Source organism: Saimiri boliviensis, chromosome 5, assembly GCF_048565385.1.
Source record: "Saimiri boliviensis isolate mSaiBol1 chromosome 5, mSaiBol1.pri, whole genome shotgun sequence".
Classification (NCBI taxonomy): domain Eukaryota; kingdom Metazoa; phylum Chordata; class Mammalia; order Primates; family Cebidae; genus Saimiri; species Saimiri boliviensis.
The window spans coordinates 105,366,850-105,391,405 of NC_133453.1; the positions used below are offsets into that span (position 1 = coordinate 105,366,850).

At 53.4% G+C, this 24,556-nt stretch overlaps 1 protein-coding gene and 1 long non-coding RNA gene across 6 annotated transcripts; one reads left to right on the top strand and one right to left on the bottom strand.

Annotated features, from left to right (window-relative positions):
• The first annotated feature begins 5,456 nt into the window (after window positions 1-5,456).
• Window positions 5,457-10,808, top strand: LOC141579871 (coiled-coil domain-containing protein 74B-like). 5 transcript variants are annotated; one of them, XM_074399766.1, is made up of 8 exons: window positions 5,457-5,827; window positions 6,806-6,850; window positions 7,923-7,982; window positions 8,817-8,967; window positions 9,736-9,925; window positions 10,014-10,093; window positions 10,169-10,225; window positions 10,352-10,808. In XM_074399766.1, the coding sequence occupies exons 1-8, from the start codon at window positions 5,569-5,571 to the stop codon at window positions 10,539-10,541; spliced, it is 1,032 nt and encodes a 343-aa protein (XP_074255867.1). In that variant the 5' UTR covers window positions 5,457-5,568; the 3' UTR covers window positions 10,542-10,808. The 5 variants fall into 5 exon arrangements, with proteins under 5 accessions (XP_074255867.1, XP_074255870.1, XP_074255869.1 ...); XM_074399769.1 differs by having other exon boundaries at window positions 10,403-10,808; XM_074399768.1 differs by lacking the exon at window positions 6,806-6,850.
• Window positions 10,809-15,602: 4,794 nt separating this feature from the next.
• LOC120368079 (uncharacterized) lies at window positions 15,603-23,241 on the bottom strand. The gene is made up of 4 exons (XR_012517782.1): window positions 23,062-23,241; window positions 19,929-20,012; window positions 18,470-18,556; window positions 15,603-16,909 (listed from the first exon to the last, which is right to left on the bottom strand). It is a non-coding gene; the product is annotated as an uncharacterized LOC120368079 (long non-coding RNA).
• Between the last annotated feature and the right edge of the window lie 1,315 nt (window positions 23,242-24,556).

Sequence of the window (24,556 nt, forward strand, 5' to 3'; positions counted from 1 at the left end):
CCCTGTCGGCCCCTCTCCCCAGTGTCCACAGGCCTAGGCCTCTGGCTCCTTTGCTTTCCTTGTTCAGGGACACAGTAGACTCGACAGCAGCAAAACCAAGGTGCATGTTAATACTGAAGTACCTGTGACAAAGTCCCTGCTGGGTCTGAGCCATGTGAATTTTGCCTTCTGCTCAGCATCAACGTTGGCCTTAGGAAAGGCCCGCTGGGGCTAGGCCCAGTGACTCACACCTGTAATCCCAGCACTTTGGGAGACCAAGGCAGGGAAGATAACTTGAGCCCAGGAGTTTAAGCCCAGCCTGGGCAACATAGCAAGACCCTGTCTCTACAAAATACTCAAAAAGTTAGGCATGGTGGCTCACATTTGTGGTCCCAGCTACTTTTGGGAGGCTGAGGTGGGAGGATCACTAGGGCCCAGGAGGTCAAGGCTGTAGTGAGCCATCATCACACCACTGCACTGTAGCCTGGGTGACAGAGTGAAACCCCGTCTCAAAAGCTGACCACTGGAACATATGCCGCCATGTCTGTGGCTTCCAGAAGCTCCAAGGATGGAGGGAGTGGCTGGGGGCTGAACTGTCTGGCCAGGAGCCGGGGCAGACAAAACGTGCTGAGAACCAAGAACAGCAAAGCTGAGTAAGTGGGCAGGGTCTTGGTGTCTGAGACGTGGTCAGTGATGGCTGCAAGGGCATCTGGCGCTCAGTGGCTCCTGCCTGGGGAGCGAGGGCAGCAGCGGGCAGCTGGGTTCCAGCCGATTCCAGGTAGGGGATGACCTCACCAACAAAATGGGATTTAAATTTTGCCAAGAGCTCTCACTGCAGAGAAAATGGGATTGCTGGGACGAAATCAGAAGCAAAATGCAGGCGGGGGGTCGGTGGCCAGGAGGCACTTGGTTGCGGGGGGCACTTCTGGGGAAGGCCTGGAGTTGGAGCAACTCGGGGGAAGCAGTTCTGTCTGGGGCACAGGAGGTGGAAGCTCTGGGAGGAGCATCTAGGGTGGAGGCCAGGCTGGAGGCAGGAGCTCCTACATCCTCATCTCTCCACCCCAGGATGCCTCCAGAGTGGTTTATCCCAACCGCTGCCACTGCCTCTTCAAGCACTAGGATGCCCTTGACTTTTTGCCATTGGGTCACGTTTCCCTGCTAACAGGCCAAATCCAGATGCTTCTCAGACCACATGGCCTGTAGCCTCTGGCAGTGGAGCTTCAGGCTCGCCTGATACCACCCTTGCCGCCTGCACCTCCGAATCCCCCTCCATGTTCCCCAGGCACTGCTATTCCCTGGAGCCCATTCATGGCCCACTTTCTTTCATGACCAACACCTGCTACCTCTAGGATGTACCAGTGCCCCCATGATCCAGTGTGACTCAGATTCTGATCATCTTGTGCAGGCAACCCACAAGCAGAGGCCCTGTGCAATCAGGAGAAATCTATACCTTTCCCCTTGGACATCCAAGAGCAAGATCCCCTAAAAGCCAGCTCTCACCAACAACCCTGACGTTTCCAATATAAATGAAAGGATTCCATATTTTTTTGAGACAAGGTCTTGCTATGTTGTCCATGCTGGAGTACACTGCATCATCACGGCTCACTGCAGCCTCTAACTCCTGGGCTTAAGCAATCCTCCCTCCTCAGCATCCCAAGTAGCCAGGACTACAGCCACGCGCCACCACACCCTGCCATTTTTTAAATTTTTTGTGGAGACAGGGGTCTCACTATGTTGCCAGGCTGGTCTTGAACTCATGAGCTCAAGTGATCCACCTGCCTCTGCGTCCTGAAGTGCTGAGGTTGCAGGTGTGAGCCACCACACTGGAGAGAGGACTCACTGTAAAAATTAAGCTAGCTTCCCTTGACTTCCAACACCAGAATTCTTGCATAATTTTCTTAAGTGGCAAGGGGCCAAAATAGATCAAATTGTTTCCCAATCAAGAATTCCTCCTTTTGGCCAGGTGCAGTGGCTCATGCCTGTAATCTCAACACTTTAGGAGGCTGAGGCAGGAGGATCACTTGATGTCAGGAGGTTGAGACCAGCCTGGCCAACACGGTGAAATCCCATCTCTACTAAAAATATACAAATTAGCCAGTGTGGTGGCACATGCCTCTAATCCCAGTTATTTGTGAGGCTTAGGCAGGAGAATCACTTGAACCTGGGATGCAGAGGTTGCAGTGAGCCAAGATGCCACCACTGCACTCCAGCTTGGGTGAGAGTGAGACTCCTCAAAAAATAAAAAAGGAAAAAAATAATAAAAGTGACACATTGGCAGCTGGCACCAGGGAGAGGCCATTTCCTGATGGGCCACACCTGTTTCACTAAAGTGTTAACTAAATGCAGATTTCAGGGAGAAGCAACTTCAGGACGTGTGCATTGAAGAGACAAAGTGGCAGAGTATGACCTGCTATGGACACCCCACCAGAAAACCTCAGATGGGCATGCATACAGTTTCCTAAACACGCTTCGTATGCTCCCCTCCCAAGGATGAGGAGGGCACTGTGCATGTGGGCAGCCCACCCTAAGGGAAGGATCATGGAAAAGGGGCTAGTCTAGAAAGTTTTAGGATCAAGGTTAAACAAGTCACTTGACCTTCATGTGCCTGCTTAGGTCTCTTCCAAGCATACTTTCCTTTCTTTCTTGTTTTAAAGCCTTTTAAATAAACCTCCACTCCTGCTCTGAAACTTGCTTTGGTCTCTTTTTCTGATTTATGCCTCTCAGTCAAATTCCTTCTTCTGAGGAACCAAGAATTGAAGTTGCTGCAGACCCATCCAGATTCACTGCACTTGGACACCTTCCACTGCTAACACTATGGCTTTGTTATTGTGTTTATTGGGAAGTTAAGTATGGTTTAAGGAGATGTGTATGGGTGCCAGGTTGACAAGGGGTGGACTTGTGATGGTTAATTCTATATGTCAACTTGTCTGGGCCACTGGATGCACACATATCTGGTTACACATTATGTCTGGGTGTGTCAATGAGGGTGTTTTCAGAGGAAATCAGCATTTAAATCGGTGTTGAAAGCAGCCATGCATACATTTCTCGAGTAGCTTCCCTATAGCTTGCCGGAACCAGAGTGGGCAATTAAGAGCCTTTCCTCCAAATACTGGGGACCTGTTCTCTGATCCGTGATGGCTGCTTCTGAATGTGAAGTGCAGATCTCCACTGCCATGTTTGCAACCTCCGTCCTCAGCCCTCACCCCCTCCCTGGGGACACACCTTCCAGGAGGTTTTTATAGATCAGCACCTCCTCCTGCCTTCATTTTTCTCTCTTCTTGGGAGCCAGATATTTAGGACTAGAATATTCAAAAGCAACCATATGCCAGGCACAAAAGCTCATACCTAGAATTTCAATACTTTGGGAGGCTGAGGCAGAAGGATTGCTTGAGCCCAGGAGTTTGAGACCAGCCTGGGCAACATAACAAGACAAGAAAAAAAAAAATAGCCAGGCATAGTGGTGTGTGCCTGTAATCCCAGTTACTAGGGAAGCTGAGGCAGGAAGATGGCATGAGCCCAAGAGTTCCAGGCTGCAAGTGAGCTATCATCTTGCCACTGCACTCCAGCCTGGGCAACTTTCTCTCTACTCTTAGGAGATCCTTCCTCCCAGCAATAACATTGCTGCTGTTCATTCCAGCTATCCATAAGCCATAATTACTGAATACATGTTGCTATAATTATTCTGAACAATCTGTCATCCTTTAAAAGTAAGAACAGTACAAGATTATATTTTATCTTCATTTATTCCTTCTCTAATGCACTTCCCTTTTTTAAGATCCAAATTTCCTATTCATTTTCCTTGTTTTTTTCTTTTTTTTGAGACAGGGTCTCTCTCTGTTACCCAGGCTGGAGTGCAGTGGTGCAATCATGGCTCGCTGCAGTCTCAGCCTCCTGAGTAGCTGCAGGTGTGTACCACCATGCTGGCAACTTTAGTTTTTTGTAGAGACAGGGTCTCGCTATATTGCCCAGGCTGGTCTTCAACTCTTGAGCTCAAGCGGTCCTCCTGCTTTGGCCTCTCAAAGTGTTGGGATTACAGGTATGAGCCATGCATCTGACTTTTCGTTTCTGTTGTTTTTTTGACTTCTTACATTTTATTTTTAGTTTTATTTTATTTTATTTTTTTGTTTTGTTTTGTTTTGTTTTGAGATGGAGTCGCACTCTGTTGCTCGAGATGGAGTGCAGTGGTAGGATCTCAGCTTACTGCAACCTTTACCTCCTGGGTTGAAGCGACTCTTTGGCCTCAGCCTTCTGAGAGCTGGGATTACAAGCACCCACCAACACACCTGGCTAAGTTTTGTATTTTTAGTAGAGATGGGTTTTCACCATGTTGCCTAGGCTGGTCTCGAACTCCTGACCTCAAATGATTTGCCCACCTTGGCCTCCTAAAGTGTTGGGATTAGAGGTGTGAGCCACTGTGCCCAGGCAACTTCTCATATTTTCCTTTTCTTTTCTTTCTTTCTTTCTTTTTTTTTTTTTTTTGAGACAGAGTTTCGCTCTTGTTACCCAGGCTGGAGTGCAATGGCGCGATCTCGGCTCACCGCAACGTCTGCCTCCTGGGTTCAGGCAATTCTCCTGCCTCAGCCTCCTGAGTAGCTGGGACTACAAACACGCGCCACCATGTCCAACTAATTTTTTGTATTTTTAGTAGAGACGGGGTTTCACCATGGTGACCAGGATGGTCTCGATCTCTTGACCTCGTGATCCACCCGCCTGGGCCTCCCAAAGTGCTGGGATTACAGGCGTGAGCCACCGCGCCCAGCCTTCTTTTCTTTCTTTTTAAGATGGAGTCTTGCTCTGTCACCCAGGCTTAAGGGCAGTGGTATGATCTTGGTTCACTGCAACCTCCGCCTCCTAGGTTTAAGAGATCCTCCCATCTCAGCCTCCCAAGTAACTGGAATTACATGTACATGCCACTACACTAGAGAATTTTTGTATTTTTTAGTAGAGATGGGGTTTCACCATGTTGGCCAGGCTGGTCTGGAGCTCCTGACCTCAAGTGATCCTCCCACCTCAGCCACCCGAGTAGTTGGGACTACAGGCGCTAGCCATCCATGTCTGGCCTTTCTTTTAATTTTTATAGAGACGAGGTCTCACTATGTTGCCTAGGCTGGAGAGGATGCCTGGATGCCTTTTATTATTACTATTATTATTTTTAGTCTCGCTCTGTCGTCCAGGCTGGAGTGCAACGGTGCGATCTCGGCTCCCTGCAACCTCTGCCTCCCAGTTCAAGCTATTCTTCTGCCTCAGCCTCCCGAGTAGCTGAGATCACAGGCGCACGCCAAAACACCCAGCTAACTTTTGTATTTTTAGTAGAGACAGCATTTTGCCAAGTTGGTCAGGCTGCCAAGTTTGGCAGGCCCGCGTCGGCCTCCCAAAGAGCTGCGATGCCAGGCCTGAGCCACCGCTCCCGGCCCTGGATGCCTTTAAATCCCTCCTCACTCCGGAAGAGCCAGCCACAGGCTCCGCCCCCGCCGCCCGCCCCGCCCCCTCGGTGGCGCCCGTTTCCATGGTGACGGGGCGCCAGGCCCAGGCCGCCTGGCAGTTGAGCCGGGGGTCAGTGGCAGCGGCAGGGTACGTGGGGATGGCAATATGATCGGTGCGGGGGTGGCGGCCGGGTCGCGGCCCCCCAGCTCGCCGACCCCAGGCTCCCGGGTTACATGGCGCCGGCGCCAGCGCCCCGCTGTGGGCGTCCAGTCCCTGGGGCCGCCGAGCCCGCAGCTCGTGCAGAGCGACCCGCAGAAGCGGGTCCTGGTCCTGGAGAAGAGCCTGCAGTTCCTGCAGCAGCAGCACTCGGAGACTCTGGTCAAGCTCCACGAGGAGATCGAGCACCTGAAGCGGGAGAACAAGGGTGAGCCGGCGCGGGGCCCTAGGCCAGCCCTGCCTCCCCAGGCGCCCTGAACACTGCGGCTCCCGCAGCACAGAAACACAGCCATGAACTCCAGCACACGCCTGGGGAGACACAGGGCAGCAAGCCCACGCTGCGTGCTGCCACGCTGAGCTGTTCCCTGCCCCCGGACGGAGACTTGCGTGACCCCCCCGGGCAGTGCCCTCCCTGTCTGCCATCCTCGTGGGGCCGCTACATTTCAGACGCTGACCCCGCCAGCCCTTTCCTCTCCACCAGGGTCAGGCACACCTCTGTTAAAAACTTTGTAGAGGGGAAGCATGCCCAAGCGCCAGCGCGCAGTGCAGTGAATGTCCTCCAGCTAAACACACAGGGTCGGGGCAGGCATACCCCTGCTTGGCCTGTGCCCACGCTGTCTCCGGCTGGGCCTTCCCAACTGCACCCTTAGCAGCTCCTCACCCCCATGGCCCGCCCGAGCAGAAAGAGGGCCCACCAGGATGTGGGCCGCTGCCGGCTCCGCTCCTGGCTCCTGCTTCAGGGGCGCTCCAGCAAGGGCACCAGTGCCTGCGGCCTCCTCTCCTGCCCCACTCCCTGTTGCTGCCTTACAACTCCTGGCGTCTGTTATGTCAGGATCCCCCTTCTGAGCCTCGCCCCAGTCCCTGACACCCACGGAATCATGACACCGCATTTGCTCATCCACGCCAGGGGTTCCGGAGCTCACCTCTGTACCCTAGATCCCAGGCCCTCCCTGGCAGCGTGGATGCCCTGTAGTCATCTCAGATGGGAGGATGAGGCTGATGTGCCCAGTGGACTCGGCCTAGGGAACAGGCAGGGGCATTCCTGGCCTGCCTTGGGGCAAGGCCCAGCCAACCAGTGGGGAGCAAGGACTCTAGGGCTCAGCAGGGGGAGAGGACAGGCCACGCTTCTTCTCCCAGAATGGCTGTGGCTTCATAAGTGCTGAGGAGAGCATGTGCTTGCTTTCAGAGCTCCATTACAAGCTCATAATGAATCAGAAGTTACAGAAGAAAGGTGAGACTTGGGCCCTTCAGTGCCTGAGGGGAGGCTCCTGCCCCCCAGGGAAGCCCCTCCAGACTGTCCTTGCCCACCTGGCTGCACTGGCCCCTGTATGCCAACCCAGTGGGGACAGGTTCTGGGGAACCTGGACAGATGCCGCTGCCCCTAGCCATGGCTGGGTGATGTTACACAGCCAAGCGCAGCACGTGCTGCTCTCAGTGAGTCGAGGGCCTGAGGTCAGTGCAGTGGGGAGGTGGCCCAGGGTGCTTCCCAGACCCTCCCTCCTCTGAACAAAGTTCCTGGAATGGGAGGGGACCCCTGGGGCAGCCTGTGCCCTGCTAGGTCTTTGCCCCAGATTGCTGTTGTCGCCAGGCGCAGGATTTCCAGCACAGTGGCTCTGAGTCCTGACGCCCTGGGGGAGGGGCTCTGGGCACACACCATCCAGGGATCCCTTCCTGCCATCTGGGCAGCAACCATGGGATGAGGGGAGGAAGCAGAGTCCTGCTTCCTTGCCACTTGCCCAAGGCACTTCCTCATCCCAATGGTGGCCCCCACCCAGCCCAGGATTCTGGGTTGAGGTCTCGAGCTCACTCTTCATTACCTTTGGGGCGGGGGCTGACATCAGGAGGACATCTGACTGGTGAATGGCACCAGTCTGGGAACATCCCAGCTGGGGCAGTGCCCAGGGCTCCCTTCTGGGGAGACATGGAGAATGGGGTTGAGTGAGGGCCTTTCCCTAGCCGCTGTGGCAACTCCAGTGAGCTGGTCTGGGCAAAGTGTGGCCCAGTTGGCAGTACCAGTCATGCAGTGCTGGGGACACTAATGGGATACAAAAAGAGGCCATGCTCTCCCTCGGGACCTGCTGTTCCATGTGTCCCAAACCCTTCTGCTTTCCAGATGGCCCTTCAGGAAACCACCTTTCCAGTGGGTGCTTGCTGGGTCTGGGGTTGCGTCAACGGAGTGTGGGTATAGCAGGGAGGACACAGCCCTGCCAGGCTGAGGAAGGGCTCCTCACTGACACACAGGCCAGGAGGCGAGCATGGGCATCTTGCAGGCGGCAGTGCCGACCCTGTGCACTCTCCCGCAGGCAGCCTCTCCATGTCAAGCTTCCAGTCTGTCAAGTCCATGTCAAATTCCACGGTGCCAGGTGAGCAGGCTAGCATCCTCCATGTGCTCACAGGAGTGAGTGCCCCACGTGGACCCCAGCCTGGATAGCCCCTAGGGGTGCTGACCAGGGAGCTGAAAGCCCTCCGCTGGGCCAAGCTCAAGGATTTGGGGGTGAAGGGGCAGCTGAAGGGAGCCCTGCAAGCTGAAACCACCAGGATGGGACTGGTGGGGTAGGCAGGACTGGGGCCAGTCATAGGGGGCAGTGAGACCTCACAGAAGCCACCCCAGGCAGGGGCAGCAAGTGGTCAGGAGGGCCTCCCTGGGTGGCCTTCTCGGGAAAAGGATGTGCCCTGGCTGCCCTGCAGAAGCCCTGCTTGGCTCATGTCCCCGCCAGAAGCCAGCAGAACACAGGAAGGATGGCACTGCCCACCGAGCCCTGAGCTCATGGCACCTGCAGAGTAAGCAGGGAGCAGAGCCTCTTCTTCCCACTCTGCCTCCACTGGAGGCCGGGCATCTTCCTCAGCCCCAGCCCTAGCTCCTGCCATTCCTGTGATGGGCCCAGGTGTGTAATGGGCCTTGTCCTTGAAGGGGAAACCCGTGCAGCCTGGTCCTCAGACTCTCCTGCGGTTTTCTTTTACCCAGAATGGAGCCAGCTTCCGCTTTTGATTGTTCCAGAGTGTTCACAGGCAGCACCCATGGGCTTCACCCTCAGAACCTCATTTATTTCTCCCAGAACCCTCCTTAGGCTTCCGTTTACAGAGGAGGAGCCTGAGGCAGGGGTGGGGCTTCCTGGGTGCCTGCAGCTCATCCTGGAAGGCATGAGCAGCCGCTGTGAGTGCCTGCAGTGACTGGCCCTATCGGGTCTGACTTGCAGCCAACTCTCAAGGCAAGGCCAGGCCCCAGCCCAGCTCCTTCAAGAAGCAAGACTTGAAAGCTGATGTCCCCCAGAAAGTGGACCTGGAAGAGGAGCCCCTACTTCACCACAGCACGCTGGACAAGGTTCCTGGGGTGCAAGGGCAGGTCAAGTAAGGCTTGCCTGCTCCCTGAGGGGCCCAGGACTACATTTACTAAGCTCATGCTCTGCAGTCAGCCAACTGCTCTGCCCTTGCTCCAGGGGCCAGTCTCCAGGGCTCGTGAAACCCAATGATGGCCACGCTCTGCCCATCGGGGGGCGCTGTCTTCCTCCCTCTCCTGGGGATCCTGCAGAGTAATCCCGCTGACCTGAGCCCATAAGAGGGGCCAGCAGCAGCCCTCAACCACTTTCTCAAACAAAAGAAAACAATTATTCTTACCAAGAAAAGTGACTTGTGTTCCCAGAACTGGTCACTGCCTGCTGCCCTGGCCATAGCCTGCCTTTGGAGGGTACTAGGCCAGTGGGACAGAGCCGGGCCAGGCTCTGGTGGTCCCTGAGTTTTCGGCACTGTCCTGGGATGCTGTGAGCACACACTTTCAGCAGTGCAAGCAGCATGCATGGCAGGCTCCTGCATCTCTGCATGTCCCCTGAGACCAGGCCTGGAGCAAGAAGCCCCACTGGGTCACAACCAAGGACAGCCTGGCAGCTAGCTGGGCACCCACTGAAGCACATATGACCCTAGGGCACCTTCAGAGGGAGGAAGGGGCAGGTCCCAGTCCCAGAGACTCTCACCTGGTGCCCAGAGCACCCTGGTCAGTGGGAGAAGGGAGGCAGGCCCTCTTCCCCACACTGGCCTGGGTGCTGCCTGGGGAGGTATGCTGGGAGTGTGGTTAGATGCACCTGGGCAGGTCACCTCTGGCTGCTGCAATGACTGTTTCAGAGACGAGAAGGCAGAGGCCTCTCACGCAGGGGCTGCCTGTGCAGGGGGCAGCCAATACCAGGGCAGGCAGATGATGGGGGTGTACCCCCCGATGACTCTGCCCCCTCACCTGCGAAAGCCCACCACACTTCAGCAGTGCGAAGTGCTCATCCGCCAGCTGTGGAATGCCAACCTCCTGCAGGCCCAAGAGGTGAGGCCCTGCATGGTGGGGTTGGCCCTGGGCAGTCTGGCACCACCGCGGGTCCCACCATGCCCCTACCCCTGCCCCTGCCTTTTAGCTGCAGCACCTCAAGTCCCTCCTGGAAGGGAGCCAGAGGCCCCAGGTGGTCCCAGAGGAGGCTGGATCTAGCTCTCCCAGGTGAGTGTCAGGTGCACCCCTACCTCATCCCCGGGTGCCTGTCTGGGGCTCACTGCTGACTCCTCCTTCACCCAGGGACCAGGAAGCCATGCAGTTCCCCAAGATCTCCACCAAGAGCCTCCCCAAGAAATGGTGAGTCCTGCAGGCATGGGGACAGTGGGGCAGCCCTGCAGCCTGAGCCCGAGGGAAGGCGTGGAGAAGGGAGGGCAGCGGGGCAGTAGCAGAGCATGCTGAGGCTTCACTGGGCCCCACCCCCAGCACACTCCTCTCCGGGGATGCTCACGGAGACAGTCCCTCTACCCACCCCAGCCTGCTTCTGAGCCCCATGCCTATAGCGGAGCGTGCCATCCTGCCTGCACTGAAGCACACCCTGAAGAACAACTTTGCTGAGCGGCAGAAGAGGCTGCAGGCAATGCAGAAACGGCGCCTGCACCGCTCCGTGCTTTGAGCCGCCCACGTTCGGTCAGTGCCAGGCCCACCACCCTGCAGATGGAGACTGGCTTTCTATAGCATTTCCCAATACTTTACTACTCTTAAGCCCAGCTGAATTCCAGGATAGATGACACTTGATAGATAAAGTACTTGATCTCCAAACTGACAAACCATTTATTTTCTAGCTGTTATTTTGCTATTTGGTATTTACATAAAAGCACCTGATGAAGTAGGTATTGCCCTACCCATTGAAACTAAAAATAAAGCATTTCTTTCCAAGTTGTGTACCTGGTTCCTCACTGGCTACCAGGCATCCCTTCCCAGTCCCCGTCCCTGGCCCCAAGCCCAGCCGCTGCTGTCCACAGGACCTGCCTGGGCTGCCCAGTCTTGCTCATCCCGGGACCTGGCAATGGCCCTGGGAGAGAGGCACTGGCAGAGCTGCACACACCTCCCTGGAGGCGGGAGGGCTTTCCTGTCCCCTGGCTGGCACACAGCTGCCTTCCAAACACATGACCGCTCTGGGACTCCTGCCCAGACCGCACCCTCCTGGGGGCAAGATGCTGCCCCCTCCTTCCCTGACACTGCACCGCTGACGGGGTCCGACCAGGCTCGCTTTCCTCCTTGAAGGGTTATCTCCAAAGTGCTGTGGCCACACCTGTGCCACCCATCCCACTACAGCACAGCCACATCCACTCAGGGGTGGGGTGGACAGCTCAGTGCCCACCCTCACCTGGCAGTGCCATTTTCCCAGGCCCATGGCTCCACTTCCTTGGCATTCATCTCAGCCTTCTCCTGCTTCAGGGAGGAGGAACTTTGCCAGGAAGCTGGGGGATGAACCAGGCCAAGGAACAGGATGGTGTGTCAGGCAAGGACAGCTGAGATCTGGGGTGCCCAAGGCCAGACTGGACAATGCCGGCCCCAAGGCTGACCACATCCTGACAGGACAGCAGGGCCAGCTTCATGGTGGGGGGGGGACACAGTGATAAGTCCTGACAGACCCAGGAATAGTGTTTATTACAACAATCACAGAGGACAGGGCATTGTGCATAAAAAGGGGGACCTCTCATCACCAGAGGGCTGCTGGCCAGTGCCCACAGTGGCTGGCAACACAAGGAGGCGTTCACTGCAGGGCCCCACCCACCATCTCTGGGTGGCATAGTGTGTGGTGCTCTGAGGATGCGGGTTGTGAGGGCCTCGCTCTTCATCCTTCACAGTGAGGACATGGCACACGCAACACGCTCTAGCAACACCCTGAGTGCGCCCACATGCTGCTGAGACGGACCCAGGCCCTGGATGGGCTGCACTGAGAGCAGCCGGTGAATCATGGCTGGGGGGCCTTGCCTGGATTCCTGGAGGAAGCCACATGTAGGGCCTTTTTTTTTTTTTTTTGAAACCAAGTCTCCTTCTGCTGCCCAGGCTGGCGTGCAATGGTGCAATCTCATTCACTACAACCTCTACCTCCCAAGTGATTGTCCTGCCTCAGTCTCCTGAGTAGCTGGGATTATAGGCACACTCCACCACGCCTGGCTAATTTTAATATTTTTAGTAGAGACAGGGTCTCACCAAGGTGGTCGGGCTGGTCTTGAACTTCCGACCTTGTGATCCGCCATGGAGGGCCTTCTGTAAGAAGATGGCCAACACCCCACAAGGAGCCTGTTCCACTGCGCCCGTCCCAGTTCTGTACAAGTGTGGGATTTCATCTGGCAGATCCCCAAGGCAGAGGAGAAAAGCAGGACAGCTAACCTAACTCCAGGCTCTCTAAGGAAGCCAACACCTAGAAGTGTCTGACAGGAGGCGTGTGTCCTTGGCCCCAAGGAGGCTGCGGGCCATCCCTGCAGTCCTGGCTAGGCAGCTGAACAGCAGGCCTGGTGGATGCTCTGGGCCCAGGGTTGAGCAAGGCAGTGTTTGGGAGCTGAGGCAGCCTGGAGATCACACCATGGCGACCCCATCGGAGGAAGGGGTTGGTGTTTGCAACACAGCAGCAGGCATGAGCCTGAGGCAGCTGGTGCTTCGCTCATGCCCTGCACACCTGGCAGTGCTCTGGGAAGGGGCAGCCCCAGGATTGGCCAAAGCACCAGGGGGTTGTGCCCTACACGCTGCCCACCCGGCCATCGGGCTGTCCACCCAGAGCCTCATCGCCAGCGAAGAACTGAATCTGAACGGGGTCTGGAGCCCAGGGCTTTGCCTCTGACAACCTTGGGGACCCAGCCCTGCCTCTGCTGCGTGCCAGCTCTGGGCTTAGGGAGACTGATCCCTGTCAATGTGGCTCTCTCTGGAGGCATTATCACCCAGACGGGGCCCTGTGCACCCAAGCTACTGGTGGGATCTGTCAGCTCCACTGAGCTCCCTAGTGGCCTCTGGGAAGAGCAGGGGTCTGTCCTTGAGCTGTAGGCTTACTCACCCCTCACCCACTGAACAAAGCCACCCTGGACAGCTGACCTGACACAAGATGAAGGGGCAGAGGGGCACAGAAAACAGCAGAGACCCCCGCCCCACCCCGCCTCGGGTGACCACTGGACAATCTGCTCCTATCTGAGAATGGTGGGGCCTGAGCTGGGGAGGGGCCACAGCACAGACACACAGTCCCTGCTTCACTGGAAGCCTGCTTTTCAGAATGACCCCTGCCTGCCCTGGGCCCCCAGACAGCTCCTCTGGGTCTGCCCATCGTACTGCCACTGTTGGTCAATCCACAGTGGGCTCTGGGCAGGGTAGTTGGCAGGCACACTGCACTCCAGCGGTGGCACACTCAGGAGGTCCTTGTCATCTGCAACACAGAAGCCTGTACCTGTAACCTGGACAAGCCCTGGCCTGCCCTGCCTCACAGCCCTGCTCCAGAACACAACTCTTCACACCCCGGAAGGTTCTGGTGACGCTTGTGGCAAAGCCTGGGAATCTGACTCTTGGATTCCAAACCTGAAGCCTAGAGCACCCTGCACCGACGGGTGCCAGACGGCCTGCTGCCCACCTCCCTAGGGCCCCAGGTGAGCAGAGCTGCACCTGTGTTGGGGAGGTGAGGGTGCACGGGCTCTGGAGGTAGGGGCAGAAGCATGGCCAGACGCATGGCCAGGCTGTTCTGAGCCCAGTGTATCTAAGGACAGAGCAGATAGCCCTCTGAGGTGTGAACACGGGGTGGGTTCTGGGCACTGTGCCCTCCAGCTTGGACGGCACAGCCCTGCGGCTGCGGTCAGGGATTGCTCTGGCCCTCCTGGACACTTGCCCAGCTTGCAGATCAGGTGGACAGTGCCATTGTTGCTGCAGTGAGAGGATTCAGGTTTACCAGGAACTTGGGTTCCAGCCTGGTGTCCTACCTGGACCTGCTTAGTTGGGGCAAGGTGGCCCTGGGAGCCACACACATACCCGTGGTGGCACTTGCATTGGCCCACACCAGCACCCCTAGGATAGGTGAGCTACGTAGTGTCAAAGGCACCTGGCCCCGAGCTTGGTTCAGCCACACAGGTGTGCACCTGAGTCCGCTGAGGCCCTGTCTGTCTGCGGAGTGAGGCTGCTTCTCTGCTCCCAGGCCTTGCTGGGCATGACACAAACCACCCCAGTGTCTGCACCAGGGGCACCACTGTCTTCATCATGAACTCTGAGGGATGACACCATACCACCCAGACAAGAATGTGCGAAACAGCCACCCCTTCCTGGGGCGGAGCACAGATGGCAGCTCCAATGGGAGGACAGCTGCCTGTTGGCGCTGGGCGTCTGTCCTCTCTCTGTCCTGACTCTCAGCAGAGAGAGCTACCTCATGCAGTGCTGGTGACAATGACATGAAGTCCCGGCCCCTTGCTACATAGAGGGCACCCTACAGGCCCTGCTAGCTTTAGAGGTCCCCAAGAGCCCATGGTGGCATTTCCATGCCTTTGTCAACCCCCGCACGCCAAGCATTCCCACAGCCTGTTTCCTAGGAGCCGGGCTTACCCTCCCCTGGCTCCCAGACTGTCCACTGATGTAGATCAACTCAGCGCTTCTCCTGGGCACTCTGCACACGAAAGCCCATCTGGGGCCATGGCTCACACCACTCCAAAGCGCCGCCACAGTGCTATGGGTACTGGAATAGAATTGCTGCTTTCTCAGCTCCACAAATTGGGCACCAGGTCTACAGCCCACAAGCAAACAGAACACTGCCCGCCTCACCACCCCACCAGGCAGCGGACGGCGAGGTGGCACTGCCTTTTTTCTCAGCACCACCCAGACCAAGCTCCTGGAGTGAAATGCTGTTTCTATCCTGGCTGTTATATGGGGGTGCCTGCTGGTTCTGCATGGATGCTGGGTGCAGGCTGCTCCTGAGCCATGGGAGACTGGGGGTGGGGGGCTCAGGCACAGGGTGTGACCACGGCAGGGCACTTTCAGCACTGCTGGATCAGAGGCCCCAGTCCAAATCCCCAGCCTCACCACTCAGCTGAGTGGAGCAAAATGGCTCATGGTGATTCTTGCTGAGGTCAGCAAGGTCAGAAGAATCCTGCTGAGAGGCCAAGGTGCAAGGGTTTCATCTGAGCCCTGGATCTTGACTTGGTGGCTCCCTGGGGTGGGCACTCTCTGTCTGTAAAAGGCTAAATGCTCATACTATGACCTGCTGCAGTGAGAAGCAGTGAGCCTCTGCACATAAAGAGCTTAGCTTGAGGTCTGGTGCATATCACACACTGAAAACATTGGGGGTGGGGGGGACTTTTTGTGTTGATAAAAATCAGTTCTACATGCTGCTACTAGTCATTCTCCCATATACAACATCCAGCCTTAACTCTGTGAAGCCAGTGGATACTGAGCCGGAGACTATGGGAAAGGAGGAGAAGCGGTTCCAGCAGACAGAGCTCAGGGAACCCAAAGGGGCCTGGTCAAGGAGACACCAGCACCCTGGGGAACTGCACCCTGGCCTCTGTCCACGCTGGCCTTTTTTCCACCACGGCCACACAACCTACTTCCTCACCTCCTACTTCTGATCCTCTGGAGAGCTCTTTCACCAAAGCCTTTCTACCAGCAGATTACAAGCGCTTCTACCCCTGCAATCCAGCAACTACCAAAAGGGAGGTCCCTGACAAATAATGCAAGTTCCAGTCAGTAACTACGTAAAAGCCACCTCTGGGGTGACCCAGGGGGTTAATATGCAGGAGGGGCAACAGCTGAACACGCCCTGAATGGGGACCCAGGCCACTCACTGCCGGTGTTGCAGTGTGCGGTGTGTGGCACCAGGCCTGGGGCCACATGGACCGAAGGCCATCCTGGTTCAGCCTCCACTTCTTCCTCTGTAGGACAGAGCTGCAGGGACTACACAAGCCAGGGTGGTGGCAGTGCCCACACCTGGGTGTTCAGGGATGGGCAGGGACCACTGTCTGCTAGGATTATAGAGGCATTTCCCCTACAGCAGAAACTGAATTGTCAAGTTCTTTTAGCAAACTCGAAGCCTTCACAACAAACCCATTAAAATGGAAAGCCTGTATGATTGGACAACTTTGGCATCATTTTCTTCTCAGAATCTCAGAACAGTGCCTGGCACACAGAATGCATGTGGTAACTATTTGTTAACAAATGACTATGCCATGGAGTAATTCCAAATTTCATACGATAAAGGGAAGCCAGAAATTCATATCCCTAAAAAGCACAATGTACACAGAAGTCTACCTCTATCTAGAAGGGAGACGTGTGTAATAAATGACACACTCTACACAGCACTCTACAACAGCATGGCCCAGTGCCACTCCTGGAGTCTGTGCTGGCCACTGCAGCAGCCACTAGATTCCCTGTGGGTAGATGGGGGCTTAAAATGTATTTGGTGTGACTGAGGAACTGCATTTTTCCTTTGCTTTTTTGTTTTGTTTTGAGACTGAGCCTTGGTCTGTCACCCAGGCTAGAGTGCAGTGGCACGATCTCAGCTTACTGCAACCTCCGCCTCCTGGGTGTAAGCAATTCTCCTGCCTCAGCCTCCTGAGTAGCTGGGATTATAGGTGCACTCCATGCTCAGCTAATTTTTGTAGTTTTAGTAGATATGGGGTTTCACCATGTTGAATATGCTGGTCTTGAACTCCTGACCTCAGGTGATCCTCCTGTCTCAGCGTCCCAGTGCTGGGATTACAGGTGTGAGCCACCATGCCCAGCCAAGCTAACTATTTTACACTGAAAAGACCTAGATCCTTTCAAGAAACACAAGCTGGGCTTGGCTTCATTTAAAAACAACAACAACAACACAGGCAGAGCACCGTGGCTCACACCTGTAATCCCAGGATTTTGGGAGGCCAGGGTGGAGAATCACGAGTTCAGGAGATTGAGGCCATCCTGGCTAACATGGTGAAACCCTGTCTCTACTAAAAAAAAAAATCAGCTGGGCGAGGTGGCACGTACCTGTAGTCCCTGTTACTCAGGAGGCTGAGGCAGGATAATCACTTGAACCTGGAAGACAGAGGTTGCAATGAGCTGAAATGGCATCATTCCACTCCAGCCTGGACAACAGAGCAACTCTGTCTCAATTAAAAAAAACTTTCCCCCAAATATTTGCAAATTATATATCTAATAAGAGACTTACATCCAAATGCATAAAGAACTATTACAACCCAACAGTAAAAAGACTAACAACACAATTTTAAAATGGACAAAGGATCTGAATAGACTTTACTTCTAAGAAGATATACAAATGTCCAAAAAGCACATGAAAAGCTGCACAACATCATTCATTAATCACTAGGCAAATGCAAATCAAAACAATGAGACACCTCTTCATACCCGATTCAATGGCTACAGTTAAACAGTAACAAGCACTGGAGAGGATGAGGAGAAAACTGGAACCTCGTTTAAACTCCTGGTAAGAATTTAAAATAGTGCAGTTGATTTGGGGAACATGTGGCAATTCCTCAAAAGGTTAAATACAAAGATCCCATGTGACCCGGTAACACTACTCCTAGGTAAATACTGAAGAGAAATAAAAACACAGTCCACACAAAAACTTACACATCAACTATTTTTCTGCTTATTCATAATAAGCAAAAAGTAGAAACAATGCAAATGTCCAGCAACTAATGAATGCTAGAAAAAAAATGTGGCACGGCCATCCAGAAAGAGAATATTTGACTATCAAAAGGAATACAGTACATACCAAGCATGATTCACAGATCTGGAACCCTGAAAGCATTATGCTAAGTGAAATAAGCCAGTTGTAAAATAAAAACATGTATTATACAATTGCATTTATATGGAAAATTCAGAATAGGCAAATCCACGGCAGTGAAAAATGTAAGTGTTGGCTGAGGATTGAAGGAAAGGGGAGTGTGCGTGTGACTGCTAACAGTTATAAAGTTTTTTCTTTTCTTTTCTTTTCTTTCTTTCTTTTTTTTTTTCAGATGGAGTTCCGCTCTTGTTACCCAGGCTGGAGTGCAATGGCGCGATCTCGGCTCACCACAACCTCCACATCCTGGGTTCAGGCAATTCTCCCGCCTCAGCCTCCTGAGTAGCTGGGATTATAGGCACGCACCATCATGCCCAGCTAATTTTTGTATTTTTAGTAGAGACAGGGTTTCACCATGTTGACCAGGATGGTCTCAATCTCTTGACCTCGTGATCCACCCGCCTCGGCCTCCCAAAGTGCTGGGATTACAGGCTTGAGCCACCGCGCCCAGCCTTGTTTCCAGCATTCCTGACCTCTCCTTCCTAGATGCCAGTAGCATACACTCCCCATCCACCCCCAGATGTGAAAACCAAAAATGTCTCTGACATTGACAAATGTCCCCTGAGGGACAGAGCACCTGTGGTTGAGAATCCCTGATCTACAAGTTCACATGTTTAAATGTGTCCATAAACATAATGGTCACGATAATGCCTCTGTGCCAGGCGGCGATCAGGGTCGGGTGTCAAGGGGTGGAGGGGGGGTTGGGAGGGGTAGAGAAATAGGAATTACAGTAAAGTTCTTCAAGGAATGTATAAGACATGCTGCAAAAAGAGACATTAGTAAAGCTATACCTTTGCTGGAAAATCCTCAATGACTTTAACCAAGTCTTGGCACCTCTGTGGAAAGGGCTTATTCATAGAGTCAGCTTTCAGGCTAGCCTAGAAGATAGAACAAAGCAAAAAAATCATGAGAGCATTCACTATGCAGCTTTCAGTGATACTCTGTATTGAGTCAAAGAGAAATCCAAGCAATAGGTTGTGAGTCAGACAAATAACCACTGGCCACATTCCCCAGCCCCTCACGTGTGTCAGTGGCCCAAAGAATGCTAGTAGGAGAAGCTGTGGTTCTGTGCTCTCTGTACCAGGAACTCTCAGGCTTGCTGTGTCTGTATGCATCAAATGGAAATTTCCCGCCTGATGGACCACAGTGATTACACTGCTGTGACCATCAAGAAGAATGCCCAACAACATCAGGGCTATGGCAGAAGCTCTTAAGCTGTGCTTTACTCAGTAAACAGTGAACCCACTAAACAACTGACCTTAAAACATAGGGCAGGCAAATATAGATGGTTTCAGCCAAGTAGACACTAATCACGAAGGCAATGGAGGGGCCAGAAAAGACTCAGGACAAGAACTAATGAGATCTACCCACAGTCACGGGATGTGAGGAAAGCACCCTGACTACAAGGAGAAAAGGGGCATCTGTGCAAATGGATTAAGATCAGGAGAAACTGCTAGAATTTCAATGTAGAGAGCTTTGCCAAAGGATATCTAAGGCCTTGTCTACCTCCATATGAGGGTGGACTTTACAGGGCTTGAGACAGAGATGGAGACCTGAGCTGTCTGGTCATGGGCCAGGCCTTTTGGCTTCAGTGGGGTGCACTAAGGAAGAATGTCCTTCCACATAAATGTTCACAAAAACGCCTCCTAAGAACTAAAATTAGGAACTTCCATCACCAATACTTACCTCATACCTAACTTTTCACTTCTCAGTGAGTTCTCACTATCAATTTTTTCTTCCTTTTGAGTCTTTACTATGTTGCCCAGACTGGTCTCAAGTCATCCTCCTGCCTCAGTCTCCTCAGTAGCTGAAACTCCAGGCATAAGCCATTGCACCCAGTTCTCAGCATCATGTTTAATACTTAAAGTGCAAACCTAGCGGCCCCCAGCACAACTGTCTCCACTTTTCACTGAAGACAGTTACGGTTATCAGAATGCTTCATATCTATTCAAGAATTTCCAGGTCATGCACAGTCTGATGTACATCCTTCTCACTTGCTCCTCTTCCTCCTCATACCCTTGGGAAGTAGAGAAGTAGCATTTGAATAAACTTGTCTGGAGGTTGAGTAACTCCAAGTTTCTTTAGTATTAAGGAGGCACAGTCAAGCTTAAGGAGTCTGGCATTGTTGACATCACATGCCACTAAAAAACTACCACTACAGAGCTCTTCAAATCAGTGGGAAGAGCACTCAAGTCCCACGGCTACAGAACTATGGCCACACTGACACTCATGCAGGCGGTTGATGCTTACCAGTAGAAAGCTGGGCTGCTGCAGGTGAGGGAATGCCATAGCAGCCTCCAATGGAGCGTCGAAAATGGCCTTCTTAACAAACCACTGTGGAAAACCAAAGATGAAATCTCAACATCTGCAACACAGCAGAATCTTTCCATTTTATTTTTTTAGAGACAGGGTCTCATTTTGTTGCCCAAGCAAAATGCGGCAGCACAATCATAGCTTACTGCAATCTCAAACTGCTGGGTTCAAGTAATCCTCCCACCTCAGCCTCCTGAGTAGCTGGGACTACAGGTACGCACCACCACGCCTGGCTAATTTTCCTTTTTGTTTTTTTGTCGAGACAGAGTCTCGCTATGTTGCCCAGGCTAGTTTCAAGTCCTAGCCTCCAGGGATCCTCTTGTGTTGACCTCCTCAATGTTGAGGTTACAGGTGTTAGCCACTGCACCTGGCCCTAACAAAATATTACATAGTTTCACAATGCCCAGAAAAACATCTGTGTAATGCGACACACATTACATTACCAATTCTCATGTCTTTCTTATTTATTTATTTATTTATTTATTTGAGACAGGGTCTTGCTTTGTTGCTCAGGCTGGAGTGCAGTGGTGTGATCATAGCCCACTACAACCTCAAACTCCCGAGCTCAAGTGATCTTCCTGCATCAGCCTCCCAAGTAGCTAGGACTACAGGCACACACCACAAAGCCCAGATAATTTTTGTACTTTCTGTAAAGATGGGGTTTCATCATGTTGTTCAGATTGCTCTTGAACTCCTGGACTCAGGCCATCTATACGCCTCAGCCTCCCAAAGTCCTGGGATTACAAGTGTGAGCCACCATACCCAGCCAGCAATTCCGAGGTTTTATAGAAACACTGTTCTTGGCCAGGCACAGTGACTCATGCCTGTAATTCTAGCACTTTAGGAGGCCCAGGCAGGTGGATCACCTGAAGTCAGGAGTTCAAGACCACCCTGGCCAACATGGTGAAACCCTGTCTCTACTAACATACAAAAATTAGCCAGGCTTGACGGCGGGTACATATAATCCCAGCTACTTGGGAGGCTGAGACAGGAGAATTCCTTGAATTCATCCAGGAGATGGTGGTTGCAGTGAGCCAAGATTGAACTACTACACTCCGGCCTGGGTGGCTCAAGGAAGACTCCATTTCAAAAAAAAAAAAAAAGAATTGATCATTGATACTTGGAATGCACTTGAAGCCCCAGGTTCCTCCCAGGGCTACGCTTAAAAACAAACAAACAAACCCTGTTCTCATGCAGCCCATAGTGGCCAATTTCAGAGCCAAGTTTGTGGTACTAAATCCTTGGCAATGCTTGTACAGCATTTGTTATATACCAGGACTCGCTCTAAAGGCTCTCTGTATATCTCCTCATTTCATCCTCAGTGGCAGGCAGAATTCTAAAGATAGCCGCAAGATTCCTGACCCGTGGCTGTTCAATCAAATACTCATCTAGGTATTGCTATGACGGCATTCTGCAGATACAATTAGAGTCCTAGTTAGTGGACCTTAAGTTAGAGAGTAGTCCCCAGTTGACAGCCAGCAAGAAAACAGAGACCTCAGTTCTACAACTCCAAGGAACTGGATTCTTCCCTCAACCTAAATAAACCTGAAAGCAGCTTCTTTGCTCCAGATAAGAGCAAAGCTGCCAACACCTCAAATTCAGTCTTGTGATACACAGCTGAGACTGTCTGGACTTATGCATATGTAACTATGAGATAACAAACGAGTGTTGGTTTAAGCTGCTAAGTTTGTTATACAAGAATAGAAAAACCATCTTCACAACAACCCTATGTGTACAGATGTACTATGAGTGCATGTCCGTAAAGACAAGGAAAGAGAGGCAGAAATGGGAAAAGTCACTTACTCCCACCCAGCTAGTAAGTGGCAGAACCAAGATTCCAATACAAAGATGGCTTCGCAAAACTCTCTGAGACAGAGCAAAATTCCTGCATATGACCTGTGCACTATGCAATGCATGGAGAAGAGCAAGCTCTGCCAAGGGAGCCTTTGAATGAGTCATCAGAAAACTAGGATCAAAGGCTGGTGGCAGTGGCTCACACCTATAACTCCAGAACTTTGGGAGGCTGTAGCAGGTGGATCACTTGAGGCCAGGGGTTCAAGACCAGCCTGGCTAACATGGCAAATCCCCATCTCTACTAAAAATACAAATATTATCCAGGTGTGGTGGCAGGTGCCTGTAGTCCTAGGTACTCAGGAGGCTGAGCCACGAGAATTTTTTGCCTTGAGATTGAGTAACCTCAGGACAAAAAATGGCTGGCTGACTTTCCTACTTTTAGTAGAGGCAGGTTTCCTTATGCTGGCCAGGTTGGTCTCAAATTCCTGGCCTCAAGTGATCCGCCACCTTAGCCTCCCAAAGTACAGGTTTTTTCAATTCTTAACCTAGCTATCAATTTCAGTGTTAAAGAAAACTTAAAAGTCTCAGTCCTAAGGCACTTGGTCAGGAAAACACTGTGCACTACTCCAAAATGATCATCACAGTATAAAACGGTGAACTGTTGGATAAACACAGAGTTTTAGAGGTGATGACGTGAAAGCATCTCTGCTCAGAAGCTTTCATGGGCAGCAACTGAAAGAGTGAGACCCAGAGGAACTTCCAGGAAATTTCCAAGAGAGGAAATTCAAACCCGGGAATTCCAAGAGATGCCTTGCACACTCTGGTTCTCTCATTCTGCCATGGTCCCCTCCCTCATCAAGGTCTTTGAGCGCCCTGCACTTAGCGGCTGCTTCATCTCGCCTCTTCAACACCTACTTTCTCCAAGAGCTGCTTCGGACCCCATTTGGGGTTTTATTTTTCTCAGTGTGACAGCCCTTAGGCAACGCCAATCGCTCCAAGCAAATTCTGTCGCTGCCAAGACCTCCCTCAGCGGCATGACCCCGCCTGTTGTACCCAACTCTCCTGCCAATTGGGCATCGGAACCCTATTACAGCTGAGGAAACCCAGGCTCGGAGATGTCGAGGACACAGAGTAAGGATCAAGCAGAGACCCACATCCGGCTCTTCCTCCCACACCGCCTGCTGAGCCCAAGGCTCAACTTCAACACAAAGCTCTCCTTCCCTCAATTCCTTCAACGAACGTTAACCTTCAACAAGCAGTGTCTCTCGTACATTACCGAGACAGTGTAGGAACCGCGCTGGAAGGCGGCACAACGGCATGGCCCAGGAGGGTGGCAGGAAGACTCAGCCGGGGCCCTCGCCTCCCCAGCCCGCCCGGCCTGGGCAGAGCAGCGGGGGCCGGCCCGAGTCCTGGGGCTCGCGGAGGAACGGAGACGGCCTCCCCAGGGACTCCGGGAAGCCGCTGGGGCTATCTCCTCTCTGGACAGGAAGTCTGGGGGCTGAAGCAGAGGCTCCCACCTTCCCCCAGTCTCCTGGGCAGCACCACATGGATGTCATGTACTGGTCCCATGGCCACACTCCAGCACTCATCCCCTTTGCTCATCTCACTCCTGAGTTGGGGGCGCTTTCCAGGTGTCACCAGGTGTGATGAGGCTAGGGGCCCAGAGCCAGGGGCCTATGAGAGCCCAGGGGTCTCTGATCGCACCTCCTGCATGCGCCTCCCCACAGTGCCCACCTCCCTGACAGTCTGATCTCAGGCTCAAGGGAGGATGGGGAGGGGCTGAGGGGCAAGCTGGAGTAGGAGTGCACAGACTGCAGGCTGAGATGAGCAATTGAGGGACAAGTTTCCAGCAGGAGGGAGAAACTGGAAACAGAGGCCTTGTCACTCCAGGGGATGTTGCTGCTCACTCAGGGGCTCTGGGTGCCAGGCCCAGCTCTCACTGCAGAGGGTGTGGCAGGGAAGTGAGATGGTCACACTCAGTCCAGTGAGAGGCCGTGAGGAAAATCGTTAGCGAGGCCGGTGCGTTGGCTCACAACAGCACTTTGGAAAGTCAAGGCAGGTGGATCCCTTGAGCTCAGGAGTTCAGGACCAAACTGGACAACACAGCAAGACCCCATCTCTACAAAAAACACAAAAACTCACCAGGCAGGTGTGGTGGTGTCTGTCTGTATTCCCAGCTACTTGGGAGGCTGAGGTGGGAGGATCACCTGGGCCTAAGGGGATTGCTGCAGTGAGCCGAGATCACGTGACTGCACTCCAGCCTGGGTAACAGAGCAAGACCCTGCCTCAAATAAAAAAATAAAATAAAAAAAAAAAATAACCTGCCAGCAGTGGAGATGGGAGAGGAGGCTTCAGAGCCTAGAGAGCAGCACAGGTTACACGGGGCAGGGCAAGAGGGGTCGACAGGGCCCCAGGCGTGTGAGCTGGGTGGTAGGAGGGACTGGTGAGGCAGAGTGCTATCCAAACAGGCCCGGGGCGGGAGGAAGGAGGTGGAGGGGCACAGTCAAGATGTATGTGGGGGTTGTGGCACTGGGATGCAGACGGAGAGGGACCAGGAGATCAGGGGGTGCCATGTGAGCAAACGGGGGCTCCGAGAGGAGCAGGAGGAAGCCCCTAGCACAGGGACAGCAGTGGCCTGGAGTACTGGGCCCCTCAGGGTCATTTGTTCCTCGAGGCTCTGTCCTGGAAGCATAGCCCGGACCTGGCCCTGTAGGCTGGGCAGCAGAAGGCCAGGACATGAGGGCACGGGGTCCCCATGGGAATGCAGGGGA